The following is a 15545-nucleotide window of genomic DNA, read 5'->3' as shown; positions in this document are numbered from 1 at the left end:
GGAAGTTTAGACTTGAGATTAGATGAAGGTTTCTAACCATTAGAGGAGTGAGGTTCTGGAACGGCCTTCCAAGGGAAGTAGTGGGGGCAAAAGATCTATCTGGCTTCAAGATTAAACTAGATGGGTTTATGAAGGGGATGGTTTGATGAGGTAACTAATTGACCATTCATTATCAGTGGGAAATAGGTCACTGGAGGGATGCTAGGAATTATTAGAGAACTTTCTGGTTGTCTGGCTGGTGAATCTTGCCCACATGCTCAGGGTTTAGCTGATCGCCATATTTAGGGTCGGGAAGGAATTTTCCTCCAGGGTAGATTGGCAGAGGCCCTGGAGGTTTTTCACCTTCCTCTGTAGCATGGGGTACAGATCACAGCTAGAGGATTCTCTGCATCTTGGGGTCTTCAAAGTAATTGAAGGCTTCAATATCTGAGATACAGGTGAGAGGATTAGTCTGGGAGGGGTGGGTGAGATTCTGTGGCCTGCACTGTGCAGGGGGTCAGACTAGATGATCATAATGGTCCCTTCTGAACTTAAAGTCTAGGAGTCTATGAGTCTATGAATTTTGTCGACAAAACACTGTAGTCTACACACACCTTAAGCAGCCAGAAGTGGCTACTAGAGACAGATTACGGGTCATGTGGACCAGAACTCTCATCCGTCCTGGCAAGGCCCACATCCCTATAAATCTACAACACACAATTATTACTTAACTGACAGCGTATTTCATCACTGGGACATGTTGAGAGGTGGAACACTCCACAGCATGCAGAGATATTCCCTGCCAAACCAGGTTAGAGTCAGTCACTTGTTAGCATCTTAGTGCCTCTCCATCCGGCATACAGTGGGCAGCATAACAACAAACCTTCCCTGTGGACTTCCTCTCAGAATAGTGAAGCCTCCCTCTTTTGGGGGAGTCATTGAAAAGGATCCCAAGGCCACCAATTAATGGTTATCAAAGCCACATTGAACCATGGCCCTGGATTTGAAATGAAATATCTCAGGAGCTGAAAATGTCTGTTCTGTTAAAGGAGGCTAATGTGTTAACGTCCATTTCTCGCCCTCTCTTTGCAGCGTGGAAGAAGTCAGCCAGCAAACTGCATGTCTCTGGACTCAGAACCATTTCCCCCTCTGGGACAACACAAAGACTATTTGTTCCCACAGCTGCTTGGTTTTCATCCCATAAATAACAGGGTTTAGCACTGGGGCGACGAGCACGTAGAGATTGGCCAGGAGGATGTGAATGTGTTGAGGGAAATTGTGGCCAAAAGCATGAGTTAGATGAGTGAAAAAGGCTGGAATGTAAAATAAGAGGATGATACAGACATGGGAGCCACAGGTGCTGAGAGCCTTGAGCCGGGCATCTTTGGTGGGCAGCTTGAAGACAGCCCTGAGGATCAGCATGTAAGACACGGCGATGAACACAACTTCGACAGTAAAGGTTAAGAAAATCGTTGAAAAGCCAAACCAGATATTGATGGTTATGTCTGCACAGGCCAGCCTGGCCACCCCGATGGGCTCACAATAAGAGTGCGGGATGACGTTGCTGGCGCAGAAGGGCAACCGTTTGAGCAGAAAGACAACACAGATAACTATACAAAAGCCTTTGATGACAATGGCCGTGGCTATTTTCCCAATGTTCGCATTGGTGAGGACAGTCGTGTACCGCAGGGGGTCGCAGATGGCGACGTACCGATCGAACCCCATGGCCAGTAGGATGTCCGACTCGGTGGCAAACCCAAAGCGAACAAAGAACACCTGGGTGAGGCAGGAGCTGAAAGTAATAGTCTTGGGTCCAAACCAGAAGATGGCCAGCGTGTTGGGCACTGTAGATGTAGATAATATTAAATCAGCCACCGCGAGCATGGAGAGGAAAATGAACATGGGCTTGTGCAGCCTGCGCTGGGTGGCGATGAGCAGGAGGAGACCACAGTTCCCAAGAACAGCCACCGTGTACATCAGCGCGAAGGGGATGGAGATCCAGAGGTGCCAGGGCTCCAGGCCCGGGATGCCGACCAGGACGAAGCTGAGGTGACTGAACGTTGTGCTGTTGGGTGCAGCCATGGGACGCTGAGGGCTCCGCTTGGGAGCTGGGCACAACTGGAAGCAGAGAGAAGATCAATTCTTGCAGGGCTCTCGCCCCTCTCACACTCACTTCTCACTTCCTGCACCCCTGGCTGAGAGCTGCACTCAGAGCTGGGTAGGGCAGAGCTGGAGCCGGTGACAGGGACCTGTCAGGAGCTCAGAGCTCAGAGGTGACCACTTGACAAACCAGCCACAGAGCAAGCAGCGCTTGGCGAAGAGTCTCAGAGAGCCCCGAAGGTGAAGCCAGCCTCCCTCAGCTCCGGCACACACCTGGAAGTGACAAGGGAATGTTCAGCTACTGAACCTCCTTGAGGATTTATTACCCCAGCTATGGTCCTGCTCCCTGCTTTGCCAATAAGAGATGCTGAAACCCCTGCGGCAATAATGGATTCAGAGCCTGGGGACACAGGACTGGGCCCAGGATTCCAGCGGTGGCCGGACTGGCACCAGACACGGCAGAGATAGAATCTTCCTGTGTCTACGGACAGTCTCCAGCCAGAGAGCCACCTGAACACCTGGGAGCTCCTGTTCACCCCGACCCCTGAGTCCTTGCCATGTCCATCAACCCTGGATCTTCCTGCAGCACTGCTTGGCTGGCAGGGCGCAAGGGTGTGGGGGAGAAGAGGGGCAGCCCTCTCTCTCGGGGCAGCTTGGAACTTGAACCCCTTCTCTTTAGCCCAGCCCAGAGTCACGGCTCCGTTACTACTTAGGCTCTACATTAAAGAGCAAATCATGTTAGGGGGGGAATCTGAGAATTTACATCTGTCATGGCTCCTTCCCACTCTGGCATGATAAATGCAGAAGTGGGGGCCAGCAAGTGTACCCCAAAGCCTTGTCTACCAGGCTTTGGTATAAAACTTCCCCCAAAATCTTAAAAACCTAGATCTTGGGAATAAAACTTCTGCTGCCACCACCCAAATGTTGATAAAGAAATCAGGGGAAAGATCTTTTGGGAAATCTCACCCCTAAAATAAAAATCAGGGCACACAATTAACCAATGCCAGGTTAATAAAAAGAAAAGAAAGAACTTTTATTATTACAACAATATTCCTGTTGCAAGCATAATGACTAGGTAGGAAGGTAACAAAATATACTCATGGAGAAACTCCATGGGCCTAGAACTTAGTTACAAAGAAAAGCCAAAACATCTTTTAAGCAGTGCCAGACATCAGATCTCATACCCAACCCTTAAAACAATAAAGCCTAACGAAACTACATAAACGTTTCCCTACTTACAGAAAATGAAGACTGGTGTCTTGGAGAGAGAGAGAGAGACATGCTTGTCCCACTCTGTAGCTGCAGAGAACACACACAGAAAGACAAAAGGGAGAAAGGAAAAAACCCCAAAATCCTTTGTCCCCGTTTGAAAGTCCATTCCTACTGGTCACTCCACCTGGCTAGGTGTAGTTAACTCCTTAATCCCCAGGCTGCTGGCTAACCCTCATAATCATGACAACGTCAAACCAATCTGATAGCTTTCTTGAATAGGATAACGAGTCTTGTGGATAAGGGAGAAGCGGTGGATGTGGTATACCTAGACTTTAATAAGGTGTTTGATATGGTCTTGCATGATATTCTTATCAATAAACTAGGTAAAATACAACTTAGATGGGGCTAGTATAAGGAGGGTGCATAACTGGCTGGATGACCGCACTCAGAGAGTAGTTATTAATGGTTCACAATCATGCTGGAAAGGTATAACAAGTGGGGTTCTGCAGGGGTCTGTTTTGAGACTGGGTCTCTTCAATATCTTCATCAACGACTTATATATTGGTATAGAAAGTACGCTTATTAAGTTTGCAGAAGATACCAAGCTGGGAGGTGTTGCAACAGCTCTGGAGGATAGGGTCATAATTTAAAATGACCTCGACAAATTGGAGAAATGGTCTGAGATAAATAGGATGAAGTTAATAAAGACAAATGCAAAGTGCTCCACGATTGAGGGGGGACATGATAGCAGTTTTCAGGTATCTAACAGGGTATCGTAAGGAGAAAGGAGTAAACTAGCTCATTTAGGCCTCTGAGGATAGAACAAGAAGCAATGGGCTTAAACTTCAGCAAGGGAGGTATAGGTTGGACATTAGGAAAAAGTTCCTAACTGTCAGGGTGGTCAAACAATGGAATAAATTGCCCAGGGAGGTTGTGGAATCTCCAGAACGGGACATATGTAAGAGTAGGTTTGATAAATGTCTATCAGGGATGGTCTAGACAGTATTTGGTCCTGCCATGAGGGCAGGGGACTGGACTCGATGACCTCTTGAGGTCCCTTCCAGTCCTAGTATTCTATGATTCTATGACCAGTCCAACACTAGAACAGGATAGTACACTCCGAGAGGGTCTGGGCGACAGACCCATAGTCTCCTACAGACAACCACCTAACCTCAGGATGATTCTTACCAACAGCCACAGGACATACCACACTAATACCAACCCTGGAACTTTTCCTTGCAACAAACCCCGGTGCCAGCTTTGTCCCCATATTTACTCTGCTGACACCGTTATTGGACCTAACCAATTCAGTTATAAGATCAAGAACACATATTCCTGCTCATCCAGGAATTTAAGTTATGTCATCATGTGCCGACAGTGTCCGTCTGCTATGTACATTGGACAAATGTCTCAGATGCTTTGCCAAAGAATCAATGCCCACAAAACGGATATCAGTCAGTATCACAAAGAAAAACCAGTTTCTTGCCATTTCAACCAGAAAGGGCATTGTCTCAATGACTTGATTACCTGCATCCTGCTTCAAAGACATTTTAACACAAGACTTGAAAGAGAAATCTCTGAACTGTCATTCCTGCTTAAATTTGACACTTTACGCCAGGGTTCTTAACAAAGACACTAATTACCTTACCCATTACAAAGATAGCTTCCCCAATTATCACCTCTAATATCATTAGCTCACAGACATTTACCTTCCCTCCCCTATCCCCCCTCTCTTCTGAAATTTGCTTTGTCCTTTTTATACATGTTCCCTTTTTTTGACTGTATTCCTTTGTATATATGGTCATGCCTATTTTCTTCCACAATTTGATCTGAGGAAGTGGGTCTGGCCCGCAAAAGCTCATCACCTAATAAACCAACAGGGGTTGGGAGTGGAGACGTCGGCTGCTTCATTAGAATTGCACCTTTCCTCCCAGTACAGAGTAACTACAGAGCGTCCGTCTGTCCCTGCCCGTCTGTCCATGCACCCGCCCTCTCTGCCACCTCCAGCCCTGCCCCAGTGTCTGTGTCCCGGACGTTCATTCGCATTTCCCAGTGGAGTCATTGGGGGCTCAGGGTCAGGAAATGCTGGTGCCTCTGCCCGGCTCTACTCTGAGCTCTCAGGCAGGGAAACGAAGACTTTTCTCCCCTCCTGGCCGAGAGAGGAAGGATTCGTGGTGACCGCCCTGAGCAGAGCTGAGCAGGGTCCACCCTGGGGAGAAGCAGCTGGTTTATTCCTGCAGGATCGGGGTAAGGGAGAGGCCAGGCTGTGGGAGGGAATGGGGAATGTCTTGGTGCCATTCCCGGGCTCAGTGTGCCCAGGAGCCAAAGGGGAGGGGACCAGTGCGGCTCATTGCAGGCAGGATATAGGCTCTGTGCCCCTGGCAGCCTCTCTGTGCTCTGTGCTTTCGCTGCCTTTCTTTGTCCTGTGGGTACCATGCAACTCCACCCGATCTATCCCCCGCTCCCTGGGACACCAGGGGTCGTGGGGGGCTCCCCTGGACTGGGTCCTTGGCAAGCTCAGGTCCCACTGATGACACTGATGACACGAGGGCACCTTTCTCAGCAGGGAGGCAGCCGTGCGGGAGGCCCCCCCAAAACACTCACCAGTCTCCTGCCCCAGCCGAGGATGAGGAGTCTCTGCCTGGGATCCAGGTGGGGAGCTGCAGGGGCAGGAACCGCACTGGACGGGGCTCGGAGGCAGGGACATTTATCCTGCCTGCCTGGGAGTCCCAGCGGGGTCGGAGCCAGCAGGGAGCCCTGGGCACAGAGCAGTTTCCAGCTCAGCTGCAGGCAGGGGCAGGCTGGGATCAGGGGATTTGTGTATTTACAGGTGTGATTTTCCCGTTGTCTAGGAATGGAAATGCCGCTGGAAATTCCCCCTCCAGCTCCAGCAGAGACGCAGCTGAGTCAAATGGGGCCTGAGTGTTTTCTCTAGCAGGTACCATAGAAACTGGCTGGAACAGTGACAATAAGGGAGTATGGTGGTACCAAGGTACCAAACAGAGAGCAGTGGGAGAAGATGCCCTATTGGCAGGGGAGTGGAACTAGACAGGAAAGAAAACAGAGGTGCCGAGCTAACATGTACAGTTCCCATTAATGACTGTGTCTTTCAACAGCGAGCCTTGGAACCAGATCACGGTATTGGGAGAATGAACACTGGCAAGATATCAATAAGGGGGGACATGTTGGAAATCTAGCAAAGCATGTGTAACATCTAGTGTGGGTCACTGTCCCATGGAGAGGCACGTAGCCCACTGACAGTGAGAGATAAGAACTAGGGAGCTCTTCAGCCTACAGTATTTCTTCATACAACATGTGGAACTCCTTGCCCATTGATGTTGTGAAGGTCAAGACAAAAACAGTGCTCAAAGAATGAAGTAGGCAAGTCTAAATCTATTAACAGCTGTTAGCAATTTGTAAGAGGCTCTGGGTGTCTGTAAACGTCTCACTGTGACAAGCTGGGCCTAGACAACAGGGAGAGATCTCTTGATGGGTCCTGGATCTGTTCATTCCTGCAGCACCATGAGGCACCAGCCCCCATCAGAAGGCGGGACGCTCGTCTATATTCCCCTTTGTTAGGTCCCAGTGTGGTTGCTCCTATGTCCCCCTTCTGTTTTCCTTAGTCTGAAGGAAAGTTCCTTGGGATGGAAAGTTGCTGCCTCATTTTTCATTTGGTAAAACTGAAGAGTTTTTCATGGAGATGAGAAGGGAGGAGGGGAAGGGAGCAGCCAGAGAGGCAGAGGGAAGGCACCTGAGAGGAGGCCCAGGCAACCAGGGTCCTTCCTCCCCGTGCTACCTGCATTTCCCTCTGGCTGTCCCAGTGCAGGAATGGGGGAGGGGACCGATTGGTCACTGCCCACAGGGCGCTGGGCCAAGAGTAAGGGGTGGAGTTGGTACAGCTACTCTCACCACTGTCCCCACCCCCATCCCCACCCCCACCTAGGTGTTTCTACCCCTTCCCCAGACTGGTCCTGGCTTCCCAGAAAAAATCGAGCAGGGAACTAAATGAGCCGGGTCTGCTCCCCCACCCGGCAATAGCCAGTCCAGCCGCTCCTCCCCCCACAACTGCTGTGATGGGAGTGTGCACTGCCAATCAGCAGCAAATGTCCCCCCTCTCCCTCCAGACTCAGAATCTCCTTCCTACCCCACTTTTGTAAATATTATTTTCATTTTGATCCTACAAAACTGAGACTATGGTGGACTATGGTGAAAGGCTAGGACTATAACAGAGTTTAAAGAGAAGCTAGATAATTTCATGGAGGTTAGGTCCATAAAAGGCTATTAGCCAGGGGATAGAAATGGTGTCCCTGGCCTCTGTCTGTCAGAGGCTGGAGAGAAATGGCAGGAGACAAATCGCTTGATCATTGTCTTCGGTCCACCCTCTCTGGGGCACCTGGTGCTGGCCACTGTCGGCAGACAGGATACTGGGCTAGATGGACCTTTGGTCTGACCCAGTACGGCCGTTTTTATGTTCTTGTTCCTATGTTAAACTCAAAACTTCGGTCATCTGAAGAAGTGGGCCTTGCCACTGTGAGTCCAGCAGCCATCGCGTAAGGACACTAGACCGTGCTGGTACTCGGCCCCTAATAAAGCCAAGGGCCATGGGCGCCAGCATCCAAATGGGAAATAAATGGTTATAAAGTTGTAAGTCTGAGCATGAGTCTCGTGGTGGATGAGCTGGAAAAGTGGGACACAAACAAGCTCCTGGCCCTCTCCTGGGCGATGGGGGCCCTGCAGAATTGGCTGAAGGTACCTCAGGTGGAGAACACCCCCTAACAGATCCCCCCACCTGGGCACCATGGTCTCTTCCTTGCCTTGGGAGGGGGGCAAAGGAAGGCAGGAACTTCCGGGTATATATCTACCTCCATGACATTACCCAGAGGCAGCTGGGTAACAGGGCACCTTTATTGCTGATACTCCTGTCTCAGATCCAACCTACCTGGGATGCGAGTCAGCCAGGAATGTACCCAGGTTGCATCCTTTTACCTTAGTTAGTCTGTAAATATCCTGATCTCTTACATCACCCTTGAGTACCTAAGGGTATGTCTACACTACCACCCTAGTTCGAACTAGGGTGGTTAATGTAGTCAATCGGAGTTGCAAATGAAGCCCGGGATTTGAATTTCCCTGGCTTCATTTGCACAAAGCCGGGCGGAGCCATTTTTAAATGTCCGCTAGTGCGGACTCCGTGCCGCGCGGCTACACACGGCACAGACTAGGTAGTTCGGACAGGCTATTTCGCACTAGCGGACATTTAAAAATGGCGCCGCCCGGCTTTATGCAAATGAAGCCAGGGAAATTCAAATCCCGGGCTTCATTTGCAACTCCGGTTGACTACATTAACCACCCTAGTTCGAACTAGGGGGCTAGTGTAGACATACCCTAACTGAGCAGTGTGAACACCCAGGGAATGCATAATCAGAACCATGTGCTGAAGATAATGGTACCCGCCCCTGTTTACTGTTCACAGCTTTTGAGTTGAGGATGGCAGGCCTCACATCACAACACTCCTGACATCAGCAGCGTACCAGGGGTACAGGAGATGTGATCCTGAGGCTACATCTAGACTACAAGTCTCCTTCGAAAGAGCATCTAGGCTGCAATCAGTACTTTCGAAAGAGCAAGCACCAAGGCAGTCTGGACGCCTTTCGAAAAACAAGGTTTTCCACAGGCGAAAAACCTGCCATGTTCTTTCAATTTACTTTTGAAAGAACGTGGCAGCAGTCTAGATGCAAGGGAAGTTTTTTCGGAAAAAAGACCACTTTTTTCTCCAAAACCCGTAGTCTAGACACTCCCTGACTGTACAATTCACAGCATTTAAGGGGGTGAGGGAGATAGCACTGCTAACACCCACGCCATTCATTGAAAGATTACATCTTGGGTGCAGCTGCATGCTCCTCTATCCCAAGCAAGCAGGGAAGGAGGAATCGGAACAAGTCTGTCAATGAATAGAAACAGCATCTGCCGGGGCTCTACCCCTTTCTCATGGTCACAACTACCACACCCTTTATATAACCCTTACACACCCCAGTAGAACTGGCCAGAGTTCAGCCTACATAGCCGGAGGTAGGGAGGAGAGGAAACCGCCTCACTCTGGCTCCATGGCTGCCAGTACCTCCATGTGACTCTAATCGCCCAGTCCATGAAGACAGAGGATTCCTGGAGCCTGGAATCTCCTTCCTACCTCAGTTTCATAAATATTATTTTCCTTTTGGTCCCAGGTAACTGAGTCCTTGGTGGACTCATGGGTATTTGCAAACCCGTCCTCACACAGCAGAACTGGAGGGGGCTTGTCTGGCCTGTGGAGTTTAGGGTAAAGACCTCTAGATGGCCCCCATCAATACCGTTGGGAGTGTGATGGGTTTGGCATCCTCAGGATATCAGGTAATGTGCTGAGATACAGCTGAGCTGCCTTTTCTGTCAGCCTGGGCACCCTTTACTTCTCTCTTGCTGAGCCAGGCTCTGCAGCCACCTCCAGCAGCACACAGGTAGGGCCGCACCCAACTGCGGATTGAAACAGACAGGGAGATCAGCGATGAGAAGTCTCAGCTAAACGGGCCTGCCGCAGTGCCCAGATGCCCAACTCTTGTGGAGTACAGTGTAAGAAATTCTCCCCTCCCTCAATGTGGAGGAAACCACGCACAACTTCCTGCTACCTCAGTTAGAAATTACATACATTGCGTATTAGTATGAACTAGAAATACATTCATTAATTAGAAAGAGATGTATTTTAGTGGCTAAAGAGAGCAAAGTGGATTACTAAGGCACTAAAACAAGGCATGCAAACTAAGCTTGATTCGTTAATGAAACTGGTTACGAACATTTGTTCTGTAACAGAGATATTGTTGTTGCAAGATTCCTTGACAAGCTAGTTTCTTTCAAGCCTGTTTGTCAGGGCTGTTTCCCACTCTGGCATTTTATGTGAAGAGGGTGATGTTCCATAATAGACTTTAAAAATCCTTTGCTAGTAAAGGTTTGTGTCCACGTACAACAAGGTTACAGATTCTCGGGCCTTGGATTAGCATCTCAGCTGTCACCCAAACAGAAAACCCTTTAAAGAACAGTGGAAGGTGCACTTGGCAATTCATTTCTATAAGTGACACTCAAGCCATTTTCAGCTTCTGTCTGTAAAGGCCTTGAAAACCCAGCCATTGCAATCAGCTGAAAAGGGAACTTTAGTTTCTCTGAGCAGTTTGGCTGTGCAGTCTTAGGCAGGTGCACACAGAGCCTTTAGGTATCTAGTACAGGGCAAACCAGATCATGTTCTGAAAAGGGTGCTTAGCATTTAAGAAAGAAAAAGAAAAATGAAGAAAATGCATTTGATAGAACATTGCTTGGTGTTACAGAATAACTGGAAAGGGGATTAACAACACAGGCAATTGTTTCCCAATGATTCATGCTTGAAATTTACAATGAAAGGGGGTTGTTACATGTGCTCAGCCCAGAGATAGCCAAGAAACCCCAAAATAAAGAAAATTACCTGATCTCATCTAAGTAAACTTTCCCTGTTAAACTCACATAGCTGGAGTTTCTAGAGTGAGTCTTTCCTCAGGCTTGGCTGTCACAACATTCTCTGTGCCTGGTTCCCTAGCTCGTCACTGGTTCTTCCAGGAGTTGTTCTCCTGCCATACAAGAAGATCTGAAAGGGCTCCTACTTCCAATTCAGAAGCCCACGTTGTGTTTTCATTGGCTCTCTTGGCCCCCTGCCATCCTACTTCCTGCTTCTTTAGCATTCTTGGGTACTCTTTAGGGCTCACTGTGTGTTCTTTTCACCATTAGAGTTGAGGAAATTAGGCTTCAGTCTAAACAATTAACTAATGAGATAAGACTTGAGCTATCTGAACCACCCCTCTGGTCCCATTCACTGCATAGTCAAGCAGTTCTTCCCTGCAGCCCTCAGTTCCAGTCTTTTTCCTTCCAGATGATTTCAGATATTTCTTTGGATTGGATGGAAGAGGAGATATGCACTAAAGACCTTGATTGTTTTCTTTCCCCATCTTATATAGGTTTTCCTTAAAGACGGAATCTTTTTTGATACCCCCACCTCTCACAAGAAAAGTTCAGACATCTAAGACGGATGATAATGCCAGGTTATCAGGTCACCTGATGCCGTATTATCTCATTGTCTGGCTTCTCCATAGTGGTACTTGAAGTGTTAGAGGTGGGTGTCACCCAGAAGGAGCACAGCAGAACTATCGGTACATGGTCAAAATTCCTAACTTGTGACACAAAAATGAGACATGCATAGAAATAGGACAGTCATACTGAGTAAACCGTAACTTATGGGAGGGATCATTTGAAAAGTTAGCTAGCATAAAGCATATCAGAAATACAAAATATGGAGGGTTACGTCCAACCAGATCGCTGGGCTACTACAAAGGTTTCCAGTTGTGAGGCAATTCACTGCTCTATATAAATGATCAGGCGAACAGAAGTCCATGCACATAGAGCAGTGGAATGATACTGTGGAAGAATTTCATGTCCTGGAACTCTTACAATCCTGGACATACGTACGAGTTTGATCATAATTAGTCATCACTCATGCAAATCTGCTAGAACCATTAAGAATCTAAAAATTAGCAGGATAAGATTCCAGGAGGGAGGTGGGTTCCGATGTGGAGAGAAAAGCCAAAATGTTGCACTTCTATTGTGGAAAAAAATGCACCGAAATAAAAGGCAGGAAAATGAAAATGGGGGCAGGCGTGGGGTTTTTTTCTTCTTTTTTTCGTACACAACCCAATTAGGCATTGGAACTCACAGCTGTAAGATGAGCATGATACAAAAGAAATTGGTGATGAATACAGATGAGAGTACACAAATGTAGAATAATGAACATTAAAACATTCCTAGTTCTGGGTATAAGCCAACCCTGTTGAGGATTAGGAGGAAACGTTCCCTTGCACAAGGTCACTGTGTACGCCTCTGTGGGATTTCCTGTAAGGTTATGTCTAGACTACAGGCTTTTGTCTACAGAGGCTTTGTTGACAGATACTGTTGACAAAGCTTCTGTCAACAAAAAATGTCTAAACTACATTCAGTTCTGTCGACGAAGCAAGTCGCTTTGTCGACATGAGAGTGTAAATGCAAAGGACAGTGTAGCTGCAATAACGCCTTCTGTTGACAGACCCCTGTCATCAAAAGGCATTATTCCTCATAGAATGAGGTTTACCACCATTGACAAAACTGCCGACTTCTGTCGACATTATTTCGACAGAAATCGGCGGTAGTGTAGATGTAGCCATAGTTTTGTGGACAGAAGTCCACTTTTGTCGACAAAACACTGTAGTCTACAAACACCTTAAGCAGCCAGAAGTGGCTACTAGAGACAGGATACGGGTCATGTGGACCAGAACTCTCATCCGTCCTGGCAAGGCCCACATCCCTATAAATCTACAACACACAATTATTACTTAACTGACAGCGTATTTCATCACTGGGACATGTTGAGAGGTGGAACACTCCACAGCATGCAGAGATATTCCCTGCCAAACCAGGTTAGAGTCAGTCACTTGTTAGCATCTTAGTGCCTCTCCATCCGGCATACAGTGGGCAGCATAACAACAAACCTTCCCTGTGGACTTCCTCTCAGAATAGTGAAGCTTCCCTCTTTTGGGGGAGTCATTGAAAAGGATCCCAAGGCCACCAATTAATGGTTATCAAAGCCACAGTGAACCATGGCCCTGGATTTGAAATGAAATATCTCAGGAGCTGAAAATGTCTGTTCTGATACAGGAGGCTAATGTGTTAATGTCCATTTCTCGCCCTCTCTTTGCAGCGTGGAAGAAGTCAGCCAGCAAACTGCATGTCTCTGGACTCAGAACCATTTCCCCTTCTGAGATAACACTAAGACTATTTGTTCCCACAGCTGCTTGGTTTTCATTCCATAAACAACAGGGTTTAGCACGGGGGCGACAAGCACGTAGAGATTGGCCAGCAGGATGTGAATGTGTTGAGGGATATTGTGGCCAAAAGCATGGGTTAGGAGAGTGAAAAAGGCTGGGATGTAAAATAAGAGGATGATACTGATGTGGGAGCCACAAGTGCTGAGAGCCTTGAGCCGGGCATCTTTGGTGGGCAGCTTGAAGACAGCCCTGAGGATCAGCATGTAAGACACGGCGATGAACACAACCTCGACTACAATGGTTAAGAAAACCATTGAAAAGCCAAACCAGATATTGATGGTTATGTCTGCACAGGCCAGCCTGGCCACCCCGATGGGCTCACAATAAGAGTGTGGGATGACATTGCTGGCGCAGAAGGGCAACCGTTTGAGCAGAAAGACAACACAGATAACTATACAAAAGCCTTTGATGACAATGGCCGTGGCTATTTTCCCAATGTTCGCATTGGTGAGGATTGTCGTGTACCGCAGGGGGTCGCAGATGGCGACGTACCGATCGAACCCCATGGCCAGTAGGATGTCCGACTCGGTGGCAAATCCAAAGCGAACAAAGAACACCTGGGTGAGGCAGGAGCTGAAAGCAATAGTCTTGGGTCCAAACCAGAAGATGGCCAGCGTGTTGGGCACTGTAGATGTAGATAATATTAAATCAGCCACCGCCAGCATGGAGAGGAAAATGAACATGGGCTCGTGCAGCCTGCGCTGGGTGGCGATGAGCAGGAGGAGACCACAGTTCCCCAGAACAGCCGCCGTGTACATCAGCGCGAAGGGGATTGAGATCCAGGGGTGCCAGGGCTCCAGGCCCGGGATGCCGACCAGGACGAAGGTGAGGTGACTGAAAGTTGTGCTGTTGGGCGCGGCCATGGGGCGCTGAGGGCTCCGCTTGGGAGCTGGGCACAACTGGAAGCAGAGAGAAGATCAATTCTTGCAGGGCGCTCACCCCTCTCACACTCACTTCTCACTTCCTGCACCCCTGGCTGAAAGCTGCACTCAGAGCTGTGGAGGGCAGAGCCGGAGCCGGTGACAGGGACCTGTCAGGAGCTCAGAGCTGAGACAACTCAACAAACCAGCCACAGAGCAGGCAGCGCTTGGCGGAGAGTCTCAGAGAGCCCCGAAGGTGAAGCCGGCCTCCCTTAGCTCCGGGACACACCTGGAAGTGACAAGGGAATGTTCAGCTACTGAACCTTCTTGAGGATTTATTGCCCCAGCTCTGGTCCTGCACCCTGCTTTGGCACTAAGAGATGCTTAATCCCCTCGGGCACTAATGGATTCAGAGCCTGGGGACACAGGACTGGGCCCAGGATCCCAGCAGTGGCCGGCCCGGCCCCAGACACGGTGGGGATAGAATCTCCCTGCGCCTACGGACAGTCCCCGGACAGAGAGCCACCTGAACAACTTTGGCCCCAGCTCCACACTGGGGCTCCTGTTCACCCCGACCCGTGAGTCCTTGCCATGTCCATCAGCCTTGGATCTTCCTACAGCACTGCTTGGCTGGCAGGGCGGAAGGGTGTGGGGGAGAAGAGGGGCAGCCCTCTCTCTCAGGGCAGCTTGGAACTTGAACCCCTTCTCTCCAGCCCAGCCCAGAGTCACGGTTCCGTTACTACTTAGGCTCTACATTAAAGAGCAAATCATGTGCCATCCGTTAGGGGAGGAATCTGTGAATTCACATCTGTCATGGCTCCTTCCCACTCTGGCATGATAAATGCAGAAGTGGGGGCCAGCAAGTGTACCCCAAAGCCTTATCTACCAGGCTTTGGTATAAAACTTCCCCCAAAATCTTAAAAATCTAGATCTTGGGAATAAAACTTCCGCTGCCACCACCCAAATGTTGATAAAGAAATCAGGGGAAAGATCTTTTGGGAAATCTCGCCCCTAAAATAAAAATCAGGGTACACAATTAACCAATGCCAGGTTAATAAAAAGAAAAGGAAGAACTTTTATTATTACAACAATATTCCTGTTGCAAGCATAATGACTAGATAGGAAGGTAACAAAATATACTCATGGGCTGTGTATAGACTACATGGCTCAGTCGATGGAGCCATGTAGATTAGGGTTATACGCAAAGGGAAATGAAGCGGCGATTTAAATAATCGTAGCTTCGTTAAAATTTATATGGCTGCCGGGCTGAGCAGACAAACAGCTGATCAGCTGTTTGTCGGCTCATCGCGCTAGTCTGGACGCTCCCCAGCCGGCATCAAAGCCCTTTGTTGGCAGCCGCGTTATTTCTCGTCAAGATTTACCGGGGCTGCCGAAAAAGAGCTTTGATGTCGGCAGAGGAGCGTCCAGACTAGCGCGCTGAGCCAACAAATAGCTGATTAGCTGTTCGTCGACTCAGCGCGGCAGCCATGTA

The 15545-nt window shown here is 48.7% G+C and overlaps 2 protein-coding genes across 2 annotated transcripts; both read right to left on the bottom strand.

The window, feature by feature from the left end:
- Nucleotides 1-1110: 1110 nt before the first annotated feature.
- Nucleotides 1111-2061, bottom strand: LOC142829987 (olfactory receptor 52B2-like). The gene has a single exon (XM_075932693.1). It carries the CDS (start codon nt 2059-2061, stop codon nt 1111-1113), a length of 951 nt encoding a protein of 316 aa, XP_075788808.1.
- An 11044-nt stretch (nt 2062-13105) lies between these two features.
- On the bottom strand, nt 13106-14056 carry LOC142829981 (olfactory receptor 52B2-like). The gene has a single exon (XM_075932624.1). It carries the CDS (start codon nt 14054-14056, stop codon nt 13106-13108), a length of 951 nt encoding a protein of 316 aa, XP_075788739.1.
- Nucleotides 14057-15545: the final 1489 nt, after the last annotated feature.

The sequence above is a fragment of the Pelodiscus sinensis genome, chromosome 1 (genome assembly GCF_049634645.1).
Source record: "Pelodiscus sinensis isolate JC-2024 chromosome 1, ASM4963464v1, whole genome shotgun sequence".
Lineage (NCBI taxonomy): Eukaryota > Metazoa > Chordata > Testudines > Trionychidae > Pelodiscus > Pelodiscus sinensis.
Note: the sequence above shows the minus strand (reverse complement) of the source record. Positions and strands in the feature narration are given on the sequence as shown.

What these genes read in the sequence shown, in the direction of transcription:
- LOC142829987 (XM_075932693.1), bottom strand. Translation starts at nt 2,061, where the DNA reads ATGGCTGCACCCAACAGCACAACGTTCAGTCACCTCAGCTTCGTCCTG.
- LOC142829981 (XM_075932624.1), bottom strand. Translation starts at nt 14,056, where the DNA reads ATGGCCGCGCCCAACAGCACAACTTTCAGTCACCTCACCTTCGTCCTG.